The sequence below is a fragment of the Cucumis melo genome, chromosome 3 (genome assembly GCF_025177605.1).
Source record: "Cucumis melo cultivar AY chromosome 3, USDA_Cmelo_AY_1.0, whole genome shotgun sequence".
Taxonomy (NCBI): domain Eukaryota; kingdom Viridiplantae; phylum Streptophyta; class Magnoliopsida; order Cucurbitales; family Cucurbitaceae; genus Cucumis; species Cucumis melo.
This window is the reverse complement of record NC_066859.1, coordinates 25,570,467-25,595,637: the sequence shown is the minus strand read 5'-3', so window position 1 is coordinate 25,595,637 and position 25,171 is coordinate 25,570,467. Positions and strand designations below refer to the sequence as shown.

General features: G+C 29.4%; 3 protein-coding genes across 3 annotated transcripts; 1 reads left to right on the top strand and 2 right to left on the bottom strand.

The window, feature by feature from the left end:
- The first annotated feature begins 6,677 nt into the window (after positions 1-6,677).
- LOC103488461 (cytochrome P450 78A5) lies at positions 6,678-9,221 on the top strand. The gene is made up of 2 exons (XM_008447218.3): positions 6,678-7,720; positions 8,036-9,221. Exons 1-2 carry the CDS (start codon positions 6,755-6,757, stop codon positions 8,654-8,656), a joined length of 1,587 nt encoding a protein of 528 aa, XP_008445440.1. The 5' UTR covers positions 6,678-6,754; the 3' UTR covers positions 8,657-9,221.
- A 7,867-nt stretch (positions 9,222-17,088) lies between these two features.
- LOC103488462 (uncharacterized) lies at positions 17,089-19,263 on the bottom strand. Its single transcript, XM_008447219.2, has 2 exons — positions 18,669-19,263; positions 17,089-17,494 (listed from the first exon to the last, which is right to left on the bottom strand). Exons 1-2 carry the CDS (start codon positions 18,967-18,969, stop codon positions 17,280-17,282), a joined length of 516 nt encoding a protein of 171 aa, XP_008445441.1. The 5' UTR covers positions 18,970-19,263; the 3' UTR covers positions 17,089-17,279.
- Positions 19,264-20,065: 802 nt separating this feature from the next.
- LOC103488463 (cytochrome b5) lies at positions 20,066-22,640 on the bottom strand. Its single transcript, XM_008447220.3, has 3 exons — positions 22,469-22,640; positions 20,832-20,898; positions 20,066-20,753 (listed from the first exon to the last, which is right to left on the bottom strand). Exons 1-3 carry the CDS (start codon positions 22,553-22,555, stop codon positions 20,512-20,514), a joined length of 396 nt encoding a protein of 131 aa, XP_008445442.1. The 5' UTR covers positions 22,556-22,640; the 3' UTR covers positions 20,066-20,511.
- Positions 22,641-25,171: the final 2,531 nt, after the last annotated feature.

The following is a 25,171-nucleotide window of genomic DNA, read 5'->3' as shown; positions in this document are numbered from 1 at the left end:
TAAATCTCATATTAATGGTCAATGAAAATTTTGAAGTCTTAATGGGAATGTTAATTTAGAAGAAAACGAGTTAAAATGTTTATTGCTTAATTACAGTAGATTCACATAAATCACAGGTTGTCGTTCTTTTTTCCTAAACAAGTTTTTACAACACAATAGAAATGTCAATCTTCTTATATCGGCGTCCCCTATCATACAAATAGAAATATGAATGAAAATGTGAATTGGGTCCTATTACTATTATATTATGAACATTTCATTTGAAGAGTATATATCAATGGGACTATGGAAAAGGATAGGGCGGCGCCGTTATGGGCATTCTGTAAGCAAAGGCAGTAGTAATTTTTAAATGTAAAATTCTTAACTTTTCACTTTTAACTTTGCTTTTTCACCAACAATTCTGACTTGACCATACACCAATTTTCTTTCACTTCTTCCCCTACTTTTCACCTATCTGCCCTCTATTCTACTTTGTCCCTCTCTATGGCTCATTGGGAAGTGGGATGAAACTAATCCCTTCACATTATCACCACTCTTTTCCCTTTTTTTCTTTTCTCTTACAAAATCTTTTTCATGCTTTTTATTTTTTATTATCATTGTACTGTTTTATTCTTTTTTAAGGATTTTTAGGCAAATATTTGGAAATGATTGAAGTTTCTAACTCATTAGCATAACTCATGTCCCAAATTAAGTCAACTAATCGAGTAGAGTTGTTTAATGGTGTAGTTAATAAATTAGGATGTTCTTAGTCTACTATAACTTTGCAACAAATAAAGAGAAGAATTAACGATTAATTTTATATGGTATCAAATTATAAGTTCTTTACGCATGAGATTTGTTTATAGTTTTTAACTTAACAAAGGTTGTCCAAGCAATTTGTTATTAAGTTTAGAGAGTTAACTTTAGTCAATTGTTTGGCTTGTGCTGCAGTCATAGGTGTGTTTAGCAATTGGCTCACCACTCTGAAGGCTTGTGATTCGTTCTCATCCATCTTTAGTGAGAAGACTTGTGATTGTGATTAGCTCTTTGCATGAATTGGTTTCTTCACAGAAAAAAAAAAAGAATTGCATGATTGATTTCTCGTAGTTCATATAATATTAAAAGTTTGCCTCAAATCTTATCGAGTCGAAAAGCAAAGCAAAAATAAAAAGAAAAGCAAAGCAAGTTAAACATTAAAGTTTGGATTTCTGTCAAAAATATTCAGTGTTATTTAATGTTTTGGTCCTGTGCATTGATTGCATCAATTTTTATAAAGTTTTTCTTTTCATTTAGTTTACATAAATCAAGAGCTCAAACTAAAGATTTCATGTATTCCCTTAAATCTTTGGGTATGATTTTTTCTTCACTTTCTCACAAGGGGTCTCTTTGTTTTGCATGTTTTGTAATTGGAATTTTTTGCCCTTTTTTTTTTTTTTAATAAAATTTGATTTTTTCCTTTTCAAATTAAGATATCATTATATATAATTTTAAGTCTTCTCAATCTTCATTATGGGTTTTTTAATAGAAAAGTCGTTGTGATTAGTAAAATATTAAAACTATTCATAAGATATAGCACAAAGAAAGAAAGCTTAGATAGATTAGAGATGATTTTGATGAGTTTTAATGTATTTTATAAATAGTTTTAATATTTTACTTTTTTTTTTTTCAATATCTCCTTTTTAATACATACATATAATGTAATTAATTAATACATTTAACAAATTAATTCTTAAATATGAATATATTATTTACACTTAATATATTTCAATTAATATAAAATTTTATTATTAGTTATTAATATTCTACCTTTATTAATTATTTCTAGTAATTAAACTATGTTTAGCAAATATTAACACAAATTTAAAGTATGACAATAATAAATATTTTCTTACATATAATTTTAGTTTCTATCATCGTAAATTAGTAAATCAAAATACATATATTCAATTTATTGTCCACATATTTGACACAAATATTAATCAAACAATATCAACAATCCAAACTTCTCCAATCATATGCTATTTTTTCCTTTGAACTTTTCTCTTTTTTGAGATAAGATGACTTATTGCCAAGTCATTGATTGCATAATCAAAAGCTCAAAACCAACTATAGTCTTACACATACCACTCGTCATCGAATGACGATTTAAAAACTAGTTTGGAAGATGAATAATAAGAAGAAGAAGAATTTAAAAAAAAAAAAAAAAACCCTTTGATTCTGTCATTTATTTAGAATATACTCTTAATAGAGACATTAAAATGTTAAAACCATCAATTAGGAGGGTTTGAAAGAATAAGATTCCAAAATTTGAAAGAATTAAAATTGATTCAATTGTTAAGTTAATGTGTGTATTGTTATTTTTAAGGATGCCCATTTTAACTCAAAGTAGGTTTCAATGAATTAAACAAAACCCACAAATGTGTGAAATTACTTTTAGGGCTATTTTGTACAAATTTGTAAGATGGAAAAATAACTAAGGAAATTATACAAACTTTTGAGGGGACGATAATTAAATTGATTAATTAATTAATTATAAGTAAAAAAAATTATTATAAAAGTCGCTTATTTAAATTTTGGAAGTTTTAATTAATTAATTTATTTTGAGTAGTTATCAAATAGTTACCACGAGGATAAGGGTAAAGATATAGGATAAATTTTAATATTAAAAAGAAACTATTTACGCTTCATACAAAAAATTACTAAAAACAAAATTTATTGCATTTGATTTTTCTACCAATGTAATTTTTTTTTTTTACACTTTTCTTATATATATTTATATCATAATAATAACAACAACAACGATATTCTCAATTATTTGATAATATTCCAATTATTCTAAATTTTTGTATTGAATCGTTTGATTTTTAGTGAATAGGTATACGATTAATGAACAAACACAAACGTTTTATTCCTTAAGAGTAATATATGGACATAATTTTGATTACGTCTATCTCCACATAGACCAACATTTATCACCCAAAGAGACGGAATAATAACTTCGTTTAAAAAATAAAATCAAATATTTTTTACCACATTACATGTTTTTAAGTGGATCGTGCAACGTCATTCTTAAATATTAACTATATATATGCATATTTAAGTACAAATATTCAACTTTTTCTTTTCTTTTTTTCTATTTATTAAATTTTGTTTTTAATTTTATGTTTAGTAAAAACAAAAACAAAAAAAAGTGATCATACACTTTGATTTAAATTAGTAAAAAAGAAAACACTCATTTAAAAAAAAAAAAAGAGTCTTTTTAATTTCATACATTAATGTTATTAAACAATAAAATATAGACATTTATTATATGAGACCCTTAATTGTAGATATTTATTTAATATTGGTAATAACTGTGAAACAATAATATGGACAGTATATATAAAACAATGTTGTAAGGGTATAGGACAATATAAATGTTGCAAATTTTGGAATGCTATCTTGAAATAAATATATTATAGAATCAATACATACTTTAGGAATATTTACGCTATAAATTTTAAAGAATTTTCTAACCCCAAAAACAAAAACACACAACAATAATTCCATATCTCCCTTTCACAAAATAAAAGATAAAAGAACAATCATATGCTTCCAATCTTTTGTCCTCTATGTTCCCCATTTTCTTCTTCTTCTTCTTCTCAAAAGATATTATTTTCATCTTCTTCTTTTTTTTTTTTTGTTATAGGTTCAATTTTAGTTGTTGTATTTTGTAAATATTTAATCTTAAATTATTATTGATAGATATTGTGTCTATCGATCGATAGAAACCAAAAGTTTACTATATTTTATAAAAAATTAAGTTATACAATAGGTTTTTTTAACGTTATCTATTTTTTTATCATAAAATTTGGAAACATGTTCACGTATTATTTTTTTCCCATAAATTATTATTATTATTATTATTATTTAATCAAATTTCATGAACTCTTAATTTTTACTACACAAAAGTTTACATTTTATTTGAAAGCCAATTAAATATATAGATATTTATATTTTAACTTTTCTTATTAAAAAAAGAGAGAAAAAAAGAGAAGATACCTTTAAAAAATAAATTGACTTTGAATTGAAACAAATCAAGCATAATGCATTGTTGAAGATAACAAGTGGAAATGTTGATTGATCAAATAAGTGAAGCGTAAGCTTTGCAAATTGGGTGGCCTCCATCCTAAAATTCTTTCACCATTTCTTCTTATTTTTCCCAATCTTATACCAATTTCTCCATATTTTGTATATCTCTACGTAAAAACATATAAAAGATTTGATCATTTATAAATTTGATTCAAAATTTACTCTTTTCCCAAACAAATCCAAATGTTACACTACGTTTGAGACAAGAAGTGTTGTTTGTATGGGTTAAATCACGAGGTTACAAATATTGGAGGCACCAATTTAGCTATTATAGTTAGTCGGTAAGTTGATAATACTCTATCTTTAGAATGCATACTATTTTAACTTGGATAGAAAAATAGTAAACATAGTGACAAAAGATAAAAAAGAAAGAAAAATAATAAAAAAATACAAGGAGAGATATTCGCTGTTTAATTGACACATACCTAAGAACAAGAGGTCCTAGATTCAAATATTCTCAGGTTCGATTTGTACTAAAAAATCTAAAAGAGGTTCAATACAACAATATCGTAGTAAGATAAGATACCAATACGAGAAGTAATAGAAAATGTTGAGGTGAAATATGTAAGTAAAAAAAGTAGGGTGTGGGTTTGAAGGAAATTTGAGTTAAGTTGGGGGTGAAAAAAGAGAGAAAAAATGGAATGAGGGACTGAAAAAGAAAGAAAGGGGAATTGATATAAAGAGACAAACTATTCATTCAATATCTGTAGGGTATAAATGAGATTCTATTAAATCCATTGTATTATATTTTTATTCTCTTTAAAAAAGAAAAAAGAAATCACAATAAAAAAAGAAAAAAAAACAATAAATAAGGAAATAAAAAAAGTTGTGGTGAATCAATGTTGTTAATAAAATTAGTACACTCTTGGACCATTCTTACCTTTTCTCCACTGGTTCGTTGAATAAATGGTAGACCTTTTCGTTAAACAAGTTGGATTGGTTCGAGGGACATTTTCAACTCGATCGGGGTTAGTTGGACTGGCAACCTAAATAGTCGCAATTGTATACCCAATCCAATCCTTCAAATATAGGTTGGATTGAGTCGTCGGTTATTGTTTTTTTTTTTTTCATTCTTAAAAGTTTGTTAAGTTTAAAATTGTTGTACGTCACATCTATAAATTCAAAATTTAAAACATCCTATAAGTTCAAATTTTCAAACATTATCTATAAATATTAAATAAAAAATAAAAATAAAATATACCCAATTCACATTTTAAATTAACCCAATCAAAGATGATGAATTTGTTCGAGTTATTTTTAAACGATTAAAGCAGTGATTTAGGTAGAAGAATGAAATTCTAGAACTTTCAGTACTTTATTTTACTATTCTGAAGTACTGATTTGTAAGAAAAGAAAAAGAAAAAACACCTGAATAAGTTATGGGAGATTGTTGAATTTCCGAAATTGCCCTTTGAGACCAATAAAATAAAATAAAATAAAAAATGGAGATTATTATTATTATTATTATTATTTGTTATTATTGTTAGTGGGTGGGTGGGCCTTCCAGAATCCGAATCCGATTTATAGCCCGAACTCTGCCACCTCACCCCCTACGATTCCCCCATCTTCATGTCTCCTCCTTTCACTTTTTCACTCCAACTCATTATTTTTACAATTTCATTCTCAACCATACTCTTACCTCTTCTTCTTCTACTTCCCACTTTTACTACTTATTCATCTATTTAATCTTTTTTAAAACCAAGTCACACCAATTTGATGCTAAAGAAAGGCCCGATCGGTCTTGGTTCGAGAGAAATCGATGGAATCAAACCATCAACAATTGGTTTGCATTCTTTGTGGTCAAAATTCGTTTGAATGCTTATTGTACCGGTCATAATTGGTTTGGTTGAAAAAATGACTATGACCGACCGATATTCACTCTTATATAGAACAATTGTAAGATTAAAAATTAATGTGATGTACTTTTAGGTGTTTTTTCTCCTTACGATTTGTTATGATTTTTGTTTAGCTTTTTGTCTCTTGCTTGTTTTGACCACGTTTTTTGTGCCTTCATTTCGTACTATAAAAAAAAAAAAAAATCAAATTCCTAACCTATTACATACTTTAAAGTTCTAAAATTTATTAAATACTAATTGAAAATTCAATAACTAATATGAAAAAGTTTGTAGTACTTGCATCATATTTACTAATTTGGTAGACCTACATAATTTTTTAATGCTACTTTTTATTTTTTTTGTAATGAACACCTTTCATCTTCGCCAATAATTTTAACCATAGTTGATTAAAGATAATGAAAAAATATAAATAGTAGTAAACAGATATAATCTGTATTTATTTTTAGATATGTCATTAAATAGTTACGTAAATAATTGTTATATATATGATACTTTTGAAATGGAAGGTTCGAATCTCCCAACTTCCATGGCGGTCAAAAAAGAAACAAAAGGATGGTATGAACCCGAAAGGCTCACAGGTTCCATCCCACCCTCCAATAATTTTAACCACGGTTAATTGATTTTCTAACCATAGTTATAAAAAAAGAAAAAAGAAAAGAAAAAAAACTCTCCCTTTTTTAATTTTTGCTATTTAATCCCTCTCTCCCCCACTCATTAGTCATTACCTCCCCGTCTCTTCCCCTTCATTCAACTCTGTCTCTTCTCTCTCGTTGGCGCCAAATCCCACCATGTCATCACACACCTTACTTCTCCATTTCCCCATTTCCATTTCCCAAAGCCTCGATGCTCTTCTCCTTTCCCTTCTCCTCCTCTCCCTTTTCACCTTCTTCCTCCACCCCGGGGGCTTCGCTTGGGCCATTTCCAAGTGCAAAACCACCGCTTCCTCCGCCATCCCCGGCCCTTCCGGCCTCCCATTCATCGGCCTTCTCCACATCTTCACTCTCTCTACTCCTCACAAATCCCTCTCTGCTCTCGCCAATCGATTTAAAGCGTACCCTTTAATGGCTTTCTCTGTTGGCTTAACTCGGTTTGTGATTTCTAGTCATCCCGACGTTGCTAAAGAGATTCTTAATAGCCCTTCCTTTGCTGATAGACCTGTGAAAGAGTCTGCTTATGAACTGCTTTTTCACAGAGCAATGGGGTTTGCTCCTTATGGTGAGTATTGGAGGAATTTGAGAAGGATTTCTGCTACTTACATGTTTAGTCCTAAGAGAATAGCTGGGTTTCAAGGGTTTAGGAAAGAAGTTGGGTTTAAAATGGTGAGGGAAATTGAGAAATCCATGGTTTTAAAAGGGGATGTTAGAGTTAAGGAGATTCTTCATTTTGGGTCTTTGAATAATGTGATGATGACTGTTTTTGGGAAATGTTATGAGTTTTGTAACGACGAGAGAGATGGGCTTGAGCTAGAGGAGTTGGTTAAAGAAGGGTATGATTTACTTGGTATTTTTAATTGGAGTGATCACTTTCCTTTGTTGGGGTTCTTGGATTTACAAGGTGTGAGGAAAAGATGTAGATGTTTGGCTTCTAAGGTTAATGTATTTGTGGGGAAAATCATCGAGGAACATAGAATGAAGAGGGAAATCAAGGAATTTCATCAAGAAGAACAAGAACATAATAAAGATTTTGTTGATGTTCTGCTTGATTTGGAGAAAGATGACAAACTCTCAGATTCTGATATGATTGCTGTTCTTTGGGTATGCCTTTCTTCTTGTTCTTAATCTCTGCATGTCTAGAAGCTTTTAGAAAAATGGTATGAAAATCATGTTTAAGGGTGTTTAATCAAACATTAAAGACCCAATGAACCGTTTTAAATTCACACTTAATCACTTGATTAAGCCGTTATAAGTTTAGTTTAGTATGTAATAATGATTAAGCGGTTTAAAATTTTATAACATTTTTACTTTATTGATGTATAAAAATGGCTGATTCTGTTTTGATTTGGTAATTTTGGACTAATACAACTAAACATAACAACAATCATCCTTCGCTTGTTTGTTTTATATAAACAGGAAATGATATTTAGAGGAACTGACACAGTAGCCATACTTCTAGAATGGATTTTAGCAAGAATGGTAATACATCCAGAAATCCAAACCAAAGCACAAAACGAAATTGATTCAGTAATAGGCAAGAAATGGAGAGCCATTTCAGATGATGATATTCAAAAGCTTCCATATCTTCAAGCTATTGTGAAGGAATGTTTAAGAATGCACCCACCAGGGCCACTTCTATCATGGGCAAGACTAGCGGTAGCGGACGTACACGTTGACGGGAGGGTTATACCGGCCGGGACGACGGCAATGGTGAACATGTGGGCAATAACACATGATGAGAAGGTATGGAAAGATGCAGAGAAATTTGATCCAAACAGATTCATGGAAGAAGAAGTTAGTGTTATGGGAAGTGATTTGAGATTGGCCCCATTTGGGGCAGGGAGAAGAGTTTGTCCTGGAAAAGCAATGGGATTGGCTACTGTCCATCTCTGGTTGGCTCAGTTGCTTCAAGCTTACAAATGGATGCCTTGTTCTGATGAATCCACTAATGGTGTTGACTTGTCAGAGTGTCTTAAACTCTCAATGGAAATGAAAACTCCATTGGTTTGCAGAGCTGTTCCTAGGCCTGCTTGGTGAAAGGACTGAACAATAACAGGAATAGGATAAGAAAGAAGAAGAGGGAGGGGGGGGGGGGGGGGGTTAGTTAAAGGGTTTTTTCTTTTCCTTTTCTTTTTGCTCTTTTGGAGTTCCCAACAGAGAGAAACAGTGATGTTAACTTTTGGGGGGCTCACAAAAAATGAGTTTTTTCTTTCCTCTTTTTTTTTTTTTTGGTTTGTTGGGGGAAGGGGGGGGTGGGTGGTGGTGGGGGTGAAGGATAGAAGTTTCCTTTGGGTTTGTTTTTGTTGAGAAGCAATGATAATGTGTCTTTTTCTCTTTTATGTGATTAGGGTTTTTAGGGTCAGTTTGTGTTTTCAAAAGTCATGTTGGTTTATGATGCTCTAATGGAATCTTATGCTTGTGTAAAAAGAAAAAAAAAAAAAAACAAAGGAAAACCCTCTTTGTTTTATCACTCTCTGTCTATAGAACCTATCTTCATTATTATGTTGAAATGGTTTGAATGGGAATGTCTACTTAAGCATTCCATTATGATTAGATATATTGAGACTTTGGTTACAATATAATAGAAAAGAATGTTTCTTTAGGGTTCTCTCTTTTACGGAAAAAGTTATTACATCAATCACCGAGAAAATTAAATCAAATATCTTAGAGAGCAAAATCTAACTCGAAAAAAAAAATAGAAAACCAATCATGAGTCATGAATGAATGAATGAATGAAATACGGTGATTAGAACTAACAGAAGCTTGTTCTTTCGTGAGATCATGAACACAACTTTTTTCCATAAATAGATATAGAAAGTATACCATTCAGGATTAGGGTTTCGTTGGATGGTTTAATACGTCCATGCATGTTTCATTGTTGGTATCTTTGATTTCAATAATGGAACCAATAAATATCTATTTGTGTCGTCATTTAAGGAGAGCATATTAGTTTTAACTAAAAAAGAAAAAAAATCATTTCATTAAATAATATATTATTTTGTTGAAAGAAAAAAAAGGATTGATGCAAACCATAGGAATATTTGGTTTTAAAGAAAAGAGTATATATTTTAAAGGGTAACATGTCCAATATTTTAATTAGTTTATTAGGTTCTTTCAAGTTTTCTCTCTATTATAAAGTTTTATAATATAATTTGAGAAATTCTTTTGGATTCAAAATAAATAAATAAACTCAATATAGTAAAAAATTTAAGTAGATTTTTCCTTTTTTTTTTCTATAAATAGTTTTGATCTTTTTAGTATATTTAAAAATGTCCCTTTAATTTTACCAATTTATTATTCAAGTTTAACTCCCATTATTATTATTATTATTATTATTATTAAATCTCTTTTTAATTTTCATATTGAAGTAGAAATTAATTTTTTAATGTAAATATCAATAAGGTATGTCAATTTAAGCAAAACAATTATATCAAATATCTCTAACTTTTATCAAAGTTCTAACTCTGAACTTTTAAAACATTGATGGAATATTGAATAGGTTGCATTAATTAATTAATATATTTTATAAATTTATAGTAAAAAAATTATTTTAAATAATAAAATTAATGAAAATATTTGTAAACATAGAAAAATATAATAGTCTATCAACAATAGACATCGATAGATATAAAGAGTTTAGGGTTTAGGGAATTAGAAAAAGGAAAGAAAATGACATAAAGGAATGAAATGTGTTATATTGATGATGAAGGTAGAAGTGATTCCCAAACAATTGAAGGACGAATTAGATTCTTAGGGTAAATTTTTGTTTTTGGCATATAAATCTTTGCTTCTTTCATTTTTGATACTTTGCAAAGAATATATCTGCATGTTGATCCCATCCCAATTATATAAGAATAAGAATCCACATCTTATAACAAAAATAAATTTATATTCTCTAAAACGAACATAACTTAACTGACATCAAATATACCTTATTGACCTCGAGATTAAAGATGTATTCCACCAACTCATTTTTTAAAAAATCTTACTCGAATTCTTCAATTTTTCCCTCCTAAAATTAAAATTTCGAGCACTTGAGATTTACATAAATACTATATCTGTTTAGTACCTATTAGAAGGGCAAGGTTGTTTAATATAACTATTCATTTAAATCTTTGTAACAAAAAACGTAGTAGGGCGCAGACTTCAACAATGATCGCATTATTTAACGCTATGTTATGAAGTATGTAAACTAAAGGAATAGTTAGTTATTTCTAATAAAAATCCCTCGGACAAACCAAACAAACCCCTCTAATAATTGATCGAGAAAGATTAATTTTGAAAGTATCTCCTTTTTTTTTTTTAACTCCAAACCTTCGAAAACTATTTGTTTGTTTTTGAAAAGAATATGATTAGGTAAGAGGTAGAAAATAGGAAAAAAGAGATGATTGAAATTAGATGTTTGGTAGAGTAAGTTAAGTTAAACCTAAGTTTGAGTTAAGGAGTAGTATTTTCCCAATCAAATGATATGGTAAATTTAATTTTTCCCTTTGGTGAAAAGGAATAGAAGTTAATGGAGAAAAGGGAGACACCTTTTTTCCTCCCTTAGTAAAAACTTGGATGCATTTGATATTTGGATATCCAAACCATCACTTTTTGTGCATCACACAAGTGGAAGTGCTTTTCTTTCCACTTTTTTTTTTTTTTTTATTTATTTTTATTTTCAATTATAAATTATTGTTTTTTTAGAAAAAACAATCAATTTGATTCTCATCCCCATAAATAAAATGTATTCATAGCCACACCCCACATTTCTTGTTTGATTCTCATAGTATTCCCAATTTATTTACACATCTTTACTCTTCATCTTTGCTCCCCCACTCCCCTTTTTTTAGTTATTTTCTTTTTATACATCTTTTGTTTGGCATCCCTTTTGGGTTTCTAAGGGTCCGTTTGGTAATGTTCCTATTCTCTGTTTCTTGTTTCTTGTTTCTTGTTCCCTGTTTCCTGTTTCTTCTTTTTTTAGAACAAGAAACAGTAATGCGTTTGATAACTGTTTCTATTTCTTGTTTCTTGAAAAAAAGAAACAGAAACAAAAAAAGTGTTTGATAACTGTTTCTTGTTTATTGATTTTCTTCTAGATTTATTTTTTATTTTTCACATCTACTTCAATTAAACATTAAACAAAAATATAGGTCTATCCATCAAACATAACAAATAAAATTATCAAAAGTTTATTCATTTAATACGAAGAAGTATCAATGCACGAATAAAAATAATAACATAAACATAAAAATTATATTTATCCTTCAAATGTTACCAAATTTGATTGGAAATATCATCTCTTACTCAGGCAATTTCTCTTTTTAATCCATCAATTTCTACAATCCCATCGTTATTTCGTGACATCTAGAATTTAATATTAATTTTAAAGTAAGTTATTATGTCTTCAATATTCAGAATTGAAAGAAACAAAACAAAATTTCACCTTTAACTCTTAACCTATGATGCTTTAGAGAAAAACCCACAACGAAAATCAAGATTTGCACAAAGAGGAAGATGAAAATTATGGATCCGACGAAGAGGAACAATCTTCTTCGAGTACCAAGGACTCATAAGAAATAATTAAAAAGATTTACTTGATTGAAAATTTACTACCTAAATATTATATTATAATATTATTTGAATAAATTTTTGTAAAGGATTTATTACATTTTATTATGATAAATAAATGTATATTCGGGATTAACCCATCAATTAGATAGATCTAAAATAAAAAAAAAAAAAAAAAAGAAATAAAACGATAAAAATAGATAATAACAATACATACATATCAGCATTTTCTGCCTAGTTTATTTAACTTAAGAGACTCATTAATCTTTCCCTAAAATAAAGTGAAAAAGATGTACGAATTGTTACTTGGATTTACAATTATTCATTACAGACAAACATACGAAAAAATGAGGTGAAAAGAAATACATAATATGTTACATATGTAACTTGATTCTTTGTTAATCAGATTCGGGCAGATATTCAAATTGATATCTTCCGTTATGGATTAACTCCTATCTACCCCCAATTAGATCGAGTAGATGCATCATAAATAAAAAAATGATCCTACAGGGGGACTGGCTAGTTTCGGAGGTGCTAGACTATCTTGTATAAGGCGAAAGTCAAACAGATCTAGAGTAAACGATTGTTCCTACCTATTTTTTTTTATTTGACTCTAAATTTTAGTACCCTAAACCCTAAATAGGTCTTAAGTTTCTTAAGGCCATTAATTGAATTCCATTAGTGCCAAACTATGGATCCGACGAAGAGGAAGAGTTCGGGTTGTTGAGAAAGACGGTGAGAGGTGAAGAGGAAGACAGTGTGCAGAGAAAAACGATGAGTAAAAGAGGAAGATGATGATTATTTGGAGAAGACGATGGAGATAAAAGGAAAAGGAAACCAATAAAAATAATTGAAAAAAGAAAAATGAACCAATAAAAATAATTGAGAAAAAGGAAAAGGAAACCAATAAAAAATAATTGAGAAACAGTCAAATGAAACCAATAAAAATAATTGAGAAAAAGGAAAATAAAAGAAATAAAAATAATTGAGAAAAATGAAAAGGAAACCAATAAAAATAATTGAGAAAAAGAAAAAAAGCCAATAAAAATAATTGAGAAAAATGAAAGAAAAAAAATAAAAATAATTGAGAAAAAGGAAAAGGAAACAAATAGAAATAAATTGAGAAAAAGGAAACCAATAGAAGCAATTGAGAAACGGAACAGAAGAAACTACTTTTTTTTGTTCCCAATAATTCTTTATAAAATGAGAAACGTTTCTACTTTTTTTGAGAACGAGAAACAAGGAACGTTATCAAACATTTCTGTTTCTTAAAAAATGGAAACAGAAACAAGAAACAGGGAATAAGAACGTTACCAAACGGGCCCTAATTTTCTATACTATTTTTTTTTTTACAATATTCAAATTTAGGATCTAAACCAAGATTTTATTTTATTTTTTATATATATATTTTTTTAATTTTTTCGTGAGATTGAAGGATTCCAATTAGTTGTCTTTTTCATAATATCCTCTCATCCACGAAACAATAGCTTAATTTAAGTGAATCTCACCGTATAAAAAGTTAATAAAATATAAAGTTGATGGTTTTTTGTGGGACCCAAACTCTTTAGACAAAACACACTCTTCTCAGAGTCTGTTTGGATCTCATGTTTTATGGGTACGAACGTTAAATGTTTGGAATTTAAGTGTCTTGAATGATCAGTGTCTGTGTCTAAATATATATGATAGTCATGTTTAGAAATTAAATATGTTTGAGTTACCAAATATCAAAGTTTGAATAAACAATATTAATTAAGCTATATTTTTATTGTTCATTTCTAAACATAAAAAACTCACGTCAAATGAATTTTAAGGTTCCGAAGATGATGATATTACGAATTGGTGAAATTTTGTAAAACAAACAAAAACATTAAAGACTTGCACGAAATTTTATGGAGAAACGTTCTAGAAAACAAATAAATCCTTTTGAGTATATTTAAATCATGTGCCAACTATTTGACTATTCTTCCTTAAAAGTAGTACAAAAAAATATTATTATAATTCAACTGATACAACATTTGCACTATCAACCTCGCTAAAAATATATGTATAAAGTGGAAGAAAATCTACTTGAGTAATCAAAATGCAATTCAACTAATAATGATGATGATTCCAAAGACTAATAGTAGAAAGAAAAAAAAAAGGTTGAAATGAGTGGAGGAGTCTAGAGGCTATAGACCATATATATATATATATATATATATATATATATATATATATCTTAGATATGAATTAATAATATTCTTTCTATCATTAGTCACATAAAGTAGCATTAAATTACCTAAGATTTACTATTAACCTTATGTGTTTGAACATATGAAACACCCTTATTTATTTATTTATTTATTTTTACTTTTTTTTTTTTATACTTTTTAATGGAATAAAAAATAAAATTTTAATCTCATTTATTTTTTTATTAAAAAAAAAGAATGAAATCATATTAAAGAAGACTTTATATTATTCTCAATAGATGGTTCAAAGAATTTATGTTTATTTATTTATTTTTATTACAACCAACATAAAATATTTGATAGCCATCAAGTACAAATTATATATGAGAAAATATATAGTTCTAAGAATGACCAATCCACTATGAAAGAAAAAATGGAGCACTCATTCCATTTTTAAGAAATATTAACCAAATAAAGAGGAACAAACAAAAAATGAAAAAGTATTTCAAATTGCTAAAACCACTTGTGTATGTGTACATCATTTTATAAATTAAATTTATTGTACTTAAACTATATTATATAATTATGTAACAAAAACTATATTATCTATCATCTACTTATCCATTTAACTGTCTAAGCTAACTTATTTAATATTGGTTTCATTTTTTATTTTTGGTACTATACAACTATATAATATATAGTTCCTATCGAAGGATTCAATTTGCAAGTAGGTAGATAGAATCAACCACAAGAATATTATTTATTATATCATGGGTGATAATCAATTTGATTTTCTCGATTCCAAAGACTAATTGGAAACTAAATTAATGTCTAATACATGATAATCTACAATTTGAATTTTTTTCATTGATTTAATTTGTTTTTAGTTTGGATAATGTGAAATGTATACATATTTCTACTAAAAAAAAATTATATGACCAAAAGATTATTTTAGTTGGTATGATTTAAAGACTTGTTTAATTTAAAATTAAAACTTTATATAACGATGACGATAATTCTATGACATGTGAAATGATAGAATAATTGGTTAATTTTATAAGACATATATAATAGTCCAAAGAATAACAAGTACACAACATACTTTCGGAATCAAATTTCTCTTTATCGAAATCTACCACCTATTTATAAACTAATCGAGAGAAAAAAAAACATACTTATAATAGATTTGTGAAATGTTGAAAAGATAGCAAATCTTAGTAATCAAATTTGAAAAGATAACACAAAGATTCTAAATTTTTTTTAAAAAATGTTTGTGATTAATTATTGTTAAAGGTTTCTTTGAAGAAACTTTATTATTTGTTTCATTATTATTATTGTTAATGCATAAAGAATCATATCTTGAGAAGTAAAAAGAAAATGAAGCGTTCGAACTTTGTTTCATTGCTGCCGGCGGCTCTATTTATTTATTTATTTATTTATATACATAGAGAATAAAAATATGATTTAAATTTATTTAGTGGGAAAATAATTTTTTTTAGAAAAAAGAACTTTTTCTTTTGTGGGAAATGGAATATTCGAACCTATTTGAAATTATTAAATTTTTCTTTAACTTGAGATTTAAAAGTATATTGAATTGGTTGGACATAGGTTAGTATCACGTGGATGCTTTTGTTTAATTGGCTTTTGATTATTCTTTGTCTAAATTCGATTATTGAAAGATTTGGGAGTAATTTCTATAAGAAAAAAAAAAGAAGTTTGGGATTAAAGAAAGTACCATTTTCCTTAACTTAATTGCGTTGAGACATAATCTGATTTTATTCTCTAATCGTACACGATTTCTTTTTTCTAATAACTAAGAAGACGTGTTTAGATGGTTTCACTTTTAAGTTTTCATGATTTTAACAAGACGTTTAGTCGTGTGATTTTACTTTAAATTATGATTTAGATAACGACGTGTTATTTATCATAAACATTATCGACAAGACACTTAGATATTTGATTTTGTTTTAAATCACGGTACTAACAGCGACGTGTTATTTGTCGTAAATATGTAAGTTAAATTATTGCCATGGAAAAAGTTAAAATTTTATCTTGATAATACTTTTTTAGTCGTTTAGTTTATTAATTTTCAAACGTACATTTTTAGTTCCGAGGTCTTTAAAATAGGTACATTTGGTTTCTAAATTTTAAAAAACATGCATTTTTAAACTCATAACCAACCCCACCGATTCTTCCAAATTTTAAGACTAAAATAGTGGTTTTTCTCTTTAACTATGTGGCTTTAAAAAAGATTTTCATCTAGATAGAAACTTAGATGTGAATTCTAATCTCATCCATCCAAACTGTAGAAACTAAATTTGTAATTTAACTCAAATTTAACGTAAGATTTTCATAGAATGAAAAAAATTGTGCCCATCAATATTGAGTGATATATAACTTTATTTAATAAGAACAAGTTAGTGTGATATTCTTTTGCATGTTTCACACCTTTTAAATTCTGTTTGGTAACATTTCATTTTTTGTTTTTAGTTTGAAAAATCAACCTATCAAATCTCTTCTGTTTTTAAACTATTGTTTTGAAATCTACTCTTGAAGACTACAAAAGATAGTTTTTCAAAAACTTTTTTGAACTTTTAGAATTTGGTGAAGAACTCAAATTCTTATTAACAAACATTTAAATTATGAGCCTTTTTTGGGATTTGAAAAGGAAGCAATGGAATTTAAAAAAAAAAAAAAAAAAAAAAAAAAAAAAAAAAAAAAAAAAAAAAAAACAAAGCGCTGAGGGGGTGAACTAAAAAACAACAGTGCTAAAAACTCCTACTTTCTAAGGTTTTTTTTTTCAATAAGATTACAAATTTTCATGAAAGGTGAATATTTTTCAGCTTATCAAACTATACTTTGTGAATGGAATTAACTATAGGGAACAGAAGGAGAATATCATTGTGAAGAGGAACCTCAGAGAATGGTAGTTTTTCTTTTCAACTCTTCTGTCTTAAGACCTCAGCTTCAGCCTTGGCCATGGGATCGTCCTTGGTGTCTACCTCCTCGTCTTTCTCCCCTTCTCGTTCCTGCGCTAGTTTCTTCCTGTGCAGCTCCTCCGCAGCCTCCATAGCTGCTCGATTCTCAGCTTGAAGACGCTGCATTTCCTCCTCTTGTTGCTGCCTTTCAAACCACGTATCCGCATCCGCCCAAACTAGGATATTAAATGAAATCGTTTATTTCATAAGGTTTAGGAGGAGAAGATGGGAATCATCACTCACTCTGACCCATTTGTAAGATCAACATTGCAATGTTACATATTTCAATCATACGAAATGATCCAGGAGAAGGAACGTGAAGTAAACAAGGCTACTAATTCTTAACGGCCTTTACACCAGTCAATAATAATTCACAATCGCCAAGATGCAGGGGTTGAGACACGACCTTACTTGAACAGGAGCTGTCTAATAGGGCGTGCAACTGTGTCCTTAAGTACTAAGAAGACAACTCTAAAGAGTTGATGCATTCAGAGTGAATAAACATGCAGAAAAACTTTATACACTCAATTCTCAACCCATAAATGATTAAGAACAAGTAGCGATGATACCAGAGAACATGAATATTGGGGAAAAAGAGAAATAAAAGAACAATCAAAATGGAATAAATTTTTGTTTTGTACAAATACAACAAATGAAGGACTGTAAATTTGAACTTCAAACTTCAGAACAACAAGTCGATACCTTAACCACTAAATTACGCTCATCTTGTCAGGAAAGGAAGAAATACTCAATTGATTCTCATATCAAAACTGAAAAAAATCAGCATCCAAGGTAGGAGATTTAGACACACAGCCATAATCTAAATAGATCCTAAAACTCCCCTTTCCAAATCTTGTCCTAAGGATAACTGCAAACTAATCTCTGAAATTAAACTCGTCCTAATTCTCTCATTTTTTTCTCATCGAAAGTTCAGTTATTCAAAATTGATAACATCGTATGGTTCAATCTCATTTCTGCAGTATAAGTATAACTGCCATAGTTTGCATTTACACATTTCTTTAACAAATCATGCACATGGAACGTCTTAAGGCTTCAAGTTTGAATCTAATTTTGACCCTAAACTTCACCAAATTTTAGTTTTTACGTAATGCTTCGATTCAATTTCTGATGTTTGACTAAAAACACACAAAAGGTCACCTACGCAGCCAAGCAACATTCTAAATTCAAATTCCCATTCTCAAGAACTCCTAGCACAAGCATGAAATCACAGCAAAACTAGTAATTAATGAAGTACATACACCTCAACAAGAAGAAACAGAAACAACATATTAGAAACGCAGAGAATGAATAAAGGAAGACAATTAGGGTTTAAGGAATCGGGGGACTTACTAGGTTGAGCGGCCCATCCTTGTTCACCACCCTTGATACGCTCAGGGAGGGCATAGTTAACAGTAAGCACGCGACCATAAAGCTCAGCTCCGTCCATATTATCCATAGCAGCGGATGCATCTTCCTTTTCCAAGAAAGTGACGAAACCGAAGGAACGGTGCTTCTGTGTGGCTTGATCCAATGGCGTCTTGACGTCTTTGATGTCGCCGAAGGGAATGAAGGCTGCGTGAAGAATAGATTCGTTCACCTCCTCCGCTAAACCACCGACGTATAGAGTGTTCTTCTGAACGGCCTGCGCCATTAGAGGCGTTTGTGAATGTGTTTTCTTCGTCTTCTTCGTTTCTGTAAATTTGCTTCTCTCCCTTGTTGTTTTCTTTTGGGCCTATTGGGTTTGTTGTTGTGTTCTTGGGCCGTTGAGGAAATATGGGCCTAAAACACTGCTTAAGAAAACGGGGTATTCATTAAGTAGACTATTTCTCCGACTTAATTGCACAATTGCCCAAAGTATTCGGATTTTTAAATAAAATTTGAGTTAACCTGATCCAACCAAATTTACCAAATTTCTAACGTTATTAAGATATATATAATACTACGGTTCATACCTATTATTAGATGCTTGTTTAAAGTTTATAATAGATACGTTGGATTTCGATTTTTAACATTTGAGTTTTGTGAAATTTTAGACATCGATACGTGTTAGTAAACAAATTTAAGGATTTAAAGTTAATAAAAAAATAATTTAAAAAGAAAAGAAAAAGACAAATAATCGTACAGTCAAATCTTAACTCAAGCAAGATTTTGGAGGTTAGATTGGATTGAAGATTCTATTTGTGTCATATTTTGAATTGAGTTGATCTAAAAAATCAACCTAACCTAACCCATGTATACCCCTAATATTTTTATGCATTTCTAACAAATTTACCATCATTATTTGTATATATGTATATACACGGTTCTTATTACGATTTATATGTACTATGTATATAATCATACGGACTCTATAATGATGAGTAAACTTTGATAAGAGATGAAATAAACGTCATTGAAACTTTGCCTTAAGAGAAAATTAGATTCAACAACATTAGAACAAGAAACACCAATAAATTGTAGCTTCTACAAGGATGCAAAATCCATTTTGCTTTGATTTCTTGTCCTATGAAAGCAAATCTCACATTGTTCTTTTTACATTTGTAACTATTTTATTTAAATTCTTGTCTCCCCTCTATTCATGTTTTCAAAATTGAGCAAAACTTTAGTAGTGTTTCAAAAAATTGAATGTTCTTTTCAAATAAAGATGAAAAACTATGAGCAGAAGATTGAGAGATAAAAAAAAGCAAGCATAAATTTCAAAATTAAAAACAGAAGGGTTATCAAATGGTAAACTAAAAACAGAAAGGTTATCAAATGATAACAGTTTGATTCGATAAAGCATTTTGATAACATTTTAGTCTCATTGGATTGTTTGATTCTTCTGTAGAGGTATAAGAGGCAATGGAGTAGGATCAAACTCCATTTGAGAACCTATAAATTTCCCTGTTAGAAGACCCCCACATAAACTCAGTTCAACACATCAGTTTTGGATCAAACCAAATCGGGGTTAGCTCAAGTAGCAGACGACCCGAACCATTTTCCCAACTCCCATCCAATGAAACTACGGAAACAAATAAACAAACCTACCAATTAACGGGAAAATAATTCTTTCTACAATACTATTAAGGAACAAAGAACCCACCACAATCATTGTATGAATATATTGAAACAAATATATGAAGTTTTTCAAGAAGCAAAAATGAGACCAACTCTATAAGCTCAACAAGCCAGCAGACTTTAGTTGGCACTGGAATCACTTTTTGCGCAAGTATACCCAACCAAGTACCATAGAAATACCAATTACTGCAACGGGGGCCTTCCAGTATTGCTTTGTCAAGGTCTGAACCCGAGTTGCATAACTGTCTACTTGATTCGTTTCAAGTTTTAAGCTATCCGAGGAAGATGTATCAAGCAAGCCAATATAGAACTTCTCCATCAACTCCCTGGCATCTTTGCTATGACCAGCATCTTCAAAATCATCTGTGGCATCTCTGCCTTTGATGGGACCAAAAAAATATATTTGTAACTGTTAAAATTTGGGAGAGAAAATTACATTACAAAATAAAATCATACCAGTTGCAGTCACAATAATATCATCTCCACCAGGATGCTCATCCAAATATGAAGTCAAATCGTATACCTAACAATGATAACATATCAATTTAAAGCAATGACAAAGTGTGTCCTCTTGAAGAAGATACGTTAAAAGAAAACACATAAAACGGTTAGAAGAGGTTGACGTGTCGCAGAATGGTGTCAATGGTTGACAGAAAACTGATCGTGGGCCTCAAATATAAAGTAAAAATGAAATCTTCATTTTTTGTGGCAAAGATGGTGAGCTAGGAAAAATACGAGTGATAGGACTCATCCATCTCATCGTCAAACACAATTCTTTCATAGAAAAGACAGTCACAATTTTTGAAAAACTAGATGACTTGACTGAAAGGCTGCCATAAAGAAAATAAGCACATAAATTTTAAAAAGATTCTGGAAATGGTGGGCCAATGTTTCAAAGACCCAACGAAAAAGTCAATTACCTCTCAAGAATTTGAAATCAACAAATCATCAGAAATGACATACCACTCGAGCAAATTCTCAGATTCAAACACTGACATAAGTTCTATGAGGAGATTGAAACTTTTAGTCTTATTTGAATTCAGTACTGTAACCCATTACTTTTGTATCGTTACTCCTAAAAGTTTGACATGACAATGAATTAAGCATTAAAATATATCTACTGATTCACATGTGAGCCATGTTGTTGGTTGGGTTTTCCATCCATCCTTCCTTTTTCCCTTCTACTCTAATTGGGACAATGTTTCTTAAAGCTCGGGGCCTAATAAAGTGAAACAATAGTCTTTCAGGGCTCAAGCGTAAGGAGCAAAAAAGGAAGTGCAGATTTTTTTTTTCGGTTTTTCTAAGGCGCAGATTTAAATTTGTGCTACATAAATAGTGTAAAAGCATAGTTGAAGTGGGACTATAGAAAATAAAAACATTTGGGCTGAGTAAATTTTATTTTCCTTAGCTAATAGAAGGAGAAAGGCCTAATCACTACTTTAGAAAATAATGAAACAGCCCAAGGCCTAATTCACAAAAACGCTGAATCCCGTTATCTCCACTCTGCCTCCAAGAGTGGGAACAACACGAATCTTAGTGTCAAAGAATATATTTTAGATGGAGAAGAGAAATTTAAGCCAATAGGCTTTCTCAGATCTCACCTCTTAAAGTAGTTTATAATTCATACCTATATTGACAGATAATTACTTTATTCTAAACAGGATTTCATTTAGACTTAACTTATGTTCCTTATCATTTACAGCTATCATAATCAACATTTACCTAAAATCCAGATGACCTACAAACCATCAACGATATAAATCAAAGAATCTTGGACATGATATGCTTGTGTGCTGCTATTCTCACCATTACATTGACAAATACAGCTAATTCCAGTCAAACTATAGCTTCAACTCCCCACCTCTCCAACCCAAAAAGGACAATCATCAATAATAAAAATTGAATTCAGCCTAGAGCTCAAAGGCGTCTTAAACAAATTCAGACCACATCTCTAGAATTACAAGTAGAACAAAAACGAGCATGAACCGAGAAAAAGCCCAGAAAGGAAATTACATAAGAATCATATAGGAAAGCAAGCAAATACACTAGGAGAAGAAAATTATGTGACGCTATGAAGATTGTCAGGGGCGTACCTTGCCATCGATAATGATCCAACAGTCGTCGCTGGAACTGTGCTGTGAGACTTCTTGAATGGAATAGAGGGCCGAAATGCTCGGCATCGATCCCTTTTGGCGATTGGTCGACTAATCGCCGCCGCGGGTTGGTTCGACTACGATCGGATTTTTTTTTTTTTTTTTTTTTTTCTTTTTGGAAGAACTGGCCCTCGAAATATCAAACTTTTTGGTGGGCTTTGGGCCTCAGCCATTCCGTCGCTGGGCCATAAGAGTGCCATTATTGCCTATTGGGCCGATCTATGGATTAGCCCAATTTAAACATTTCTTATGTATTTTGTAGGTTAAAATTTTTTAGTTAAAATATCATTTGGTCTTTTGTGTGTTTAGGATTTGAAATGCTTTTTTGTTTTCTTTTTAACTTTAGAATCTGTTTTAAATAGTAGCATTGGAGATTCCTTTAAGATAAAAAAAATTGACATGACAACTTATATCTATAAATTGAAAGACATACATGACATCGTTTACATCATTAAATGTGTAATCGATTAATATAAAATAAATTGATTGGAGATTAAATAAATGATATAAATAAAAAGTACCCATATACACCTTTTAAAATGACCTAAATAAACTAATATTTTAAGGAATATAAACTAGCACATTTTAACAAAGTAATCCAAGCATATCTTTGAGATAATTGACATGGGATGGGAAGTTCAAATAGTCAAAACCTTAATTAGTAACAAAACATTAGTGAATTAATTTCAACCCTATGTCATACATAATTACAACATAAAACCACTCTCAACTTGTTGTATTTACTTACCTTCTAACTTAAGAATAAGTGTGTATTTCTTTTTCAAACAAAATTTGTCAGTATTGTTATGAACAAAAGAAAATATATATATATATATATATATATATATATATATCTTTTTATTATCTGAAATGTAGCCAACTGTTTTTTAGAATTTAAAAAGAAAGTGCAATAAAATAAAAGGAAAAAGGAATAAAGAAATGGGAGAGGAAGCAGAATGAGAAGAAGAAGAAACAGATCACATGGGGAATGATGGGAAATGGGCATTTGGGGGAGGAGTTTTACCCTTTTTTTAATGGAAAGAATAAAAACGTAAGAAGGGGAGAGAGACTCAAAATTGGGGATTCGACGTGAAGGCCTTTCCTTTGTCCCTTTCTTGCTGGCGGCGGCTGCGCTAAGGGTGTCCGACACGTTCTAACACTTTTATCTTCTCCTTTCTTCCCTTCTTAGCTGTTTTTTATTCTATTCTTTTATAATATAATTTTAAAAATTAATAATACGATTTTAAAACATAGAAAAATAAATTATACTTAATTTCCAAAAATGAAATTATTATCCAACAATGCTTTTCTTTTATTGAATTTTGGTTTGTAACGATTTAATTATGTACTTTCAACATTCTATCAATTTAGTTCGTGAACTTTACTACGTAACGGCTTAACTATTATCCTTTCAATTTTGTAATAATTTAATCCCAACGTAAAAGAAAAAAAATCAACAATGTTATATGATGTCAATCTTCATTATTATATGATGCAAATTTTGTAGTTTATAAAATTAATCGGGTCTCTAATTATTTTATTTATTTATTTATTTATTTATTTATTTATGCAACAAGCCTCATTAAATTTTTCACATTAATTCCTACCACGTGGACTAAAAGTATTACTCTTACAAAAGTTTAAAGATTAAAAGTAATTTTAACCTAAATAAAATTACTCAAAATCGTCCTATATTACGAGTTTGTTTACGACACCAAAACTCAATATCTATAGAATTTGAATTTAACCAAATGAATTGGTATAAAAAAAAAAGTTTATTTTTACAAATTAGATAGAGCAAATCAATTGAATTAAAAGTCCATAAATATAATTAAAACACAAGAAGAATAGTTGAAAGGAACAATGGATCAAATTGAAAATTTAATGGACGTAATTGCAAGTAATTTATGCAATTTTCTACTCTATACCTAACCTAACCCTAAGAATTTAAAAGAGAAATCAAAGGAAAAGATTTATTTAATACCGCAATTTAATAGCTGTCATGCAAATTTGGTCAACATAACTGACTTCCACTGACCCATCTCTTTACGTTCTCATTTCCAATCTATTTTCATTTTCATGTGTTTTTTTCTCTTGCCTTTATATTTGCATTTTTAATATTTTAATTTAATATATTGCAGAATAAAGCATTTGTAAGATAAAATAAAATCTAAAATTTTTGATTATATTGTGTTAATATTTTAAGTAGTTTTGTCGTTGACAATAATTTTTAAATTAATAATGATTTTAGGTCATTTCTAACTCTAAAAATTTCAATTGGTTTGATGGTTACTGTTTATTATGCATTGTTTTATTTAGTTGCCTCTCACGATAAAGGCTTACGTCAACTATGTGAGACTCAAATGTATATAATTATTAGAAGACAACGAACGATAGAAACTATTTATTAGAAGAATTAATGCTTGGACCAATTGAGTAACGTTTGGTTTTTAAATTTATTATGAAATAAAAACATAAGTACCTTTTTCAAGGAGTATGTAAGCTAATATTTGCATTCTTTTAAGTTTAGATACTAAAATAGAAAGTTGAATAAAATAAAATTAGTGAAGGATAAAATGGGACTATGTATACTTAATTTGAAGTCTCGAAAACTTAAATTTTGCTCGTTTCAATTCATATATT

Excerpts from the sequence above, each read along its gene's own strand:
- LOC103488461 (XM_008447218.3), top strand. The coding sequence starts at position 6,755 with ATGTCATCACACACCTTACTTCTCCATTTCCCCATTTCCATTTCCCAA. Across the intron at positions 7,721-8,035 it reads ATATGATTGCTGTTCTTTGG|GAAATGATATTTAGAGGAAC; the intron begins GTATGCCTTTCT and ends TTATATAAACAG.
- LOC103488462 (XM_008447219.2), bottom strand. The coding sequence starts at position 18,969 with ATGGCGCAGGCCGTTCAGAAGAACACTCTATACGTCGGTGGTTTAGCG. Across the intron at positions 17,495-18,668 it reads AGGATGGGCCGCTCAACCTA|TTTGGGCGGATGCGGATACG; the intron begins GTAAGTCCCCCG and ends TTAATATCCTAG.
- LOC103488463 (XM_008447220.3), bottom strand. The coding sequence starts at position 22,555 with ATGCCGAGCATTTCGGCCCTCTATTCCATTCAAGAAGTCTCACAGCAC. Across the intron at positions 20,899-22,468 it reads GGATCATTATCGATGGCAAG|GTATACGATTTGACTTCATA; the intron begins GTACGCCCCTGA and ends TATCATTGTTAG. Across the intron at positions 20,754-20,831 it reads TATTATTGTGACTGCAACTG|GCAGAGATGCCACAGATGAT; the intron begins GTATGATTTTAT and ends GTCCCATCAAAG.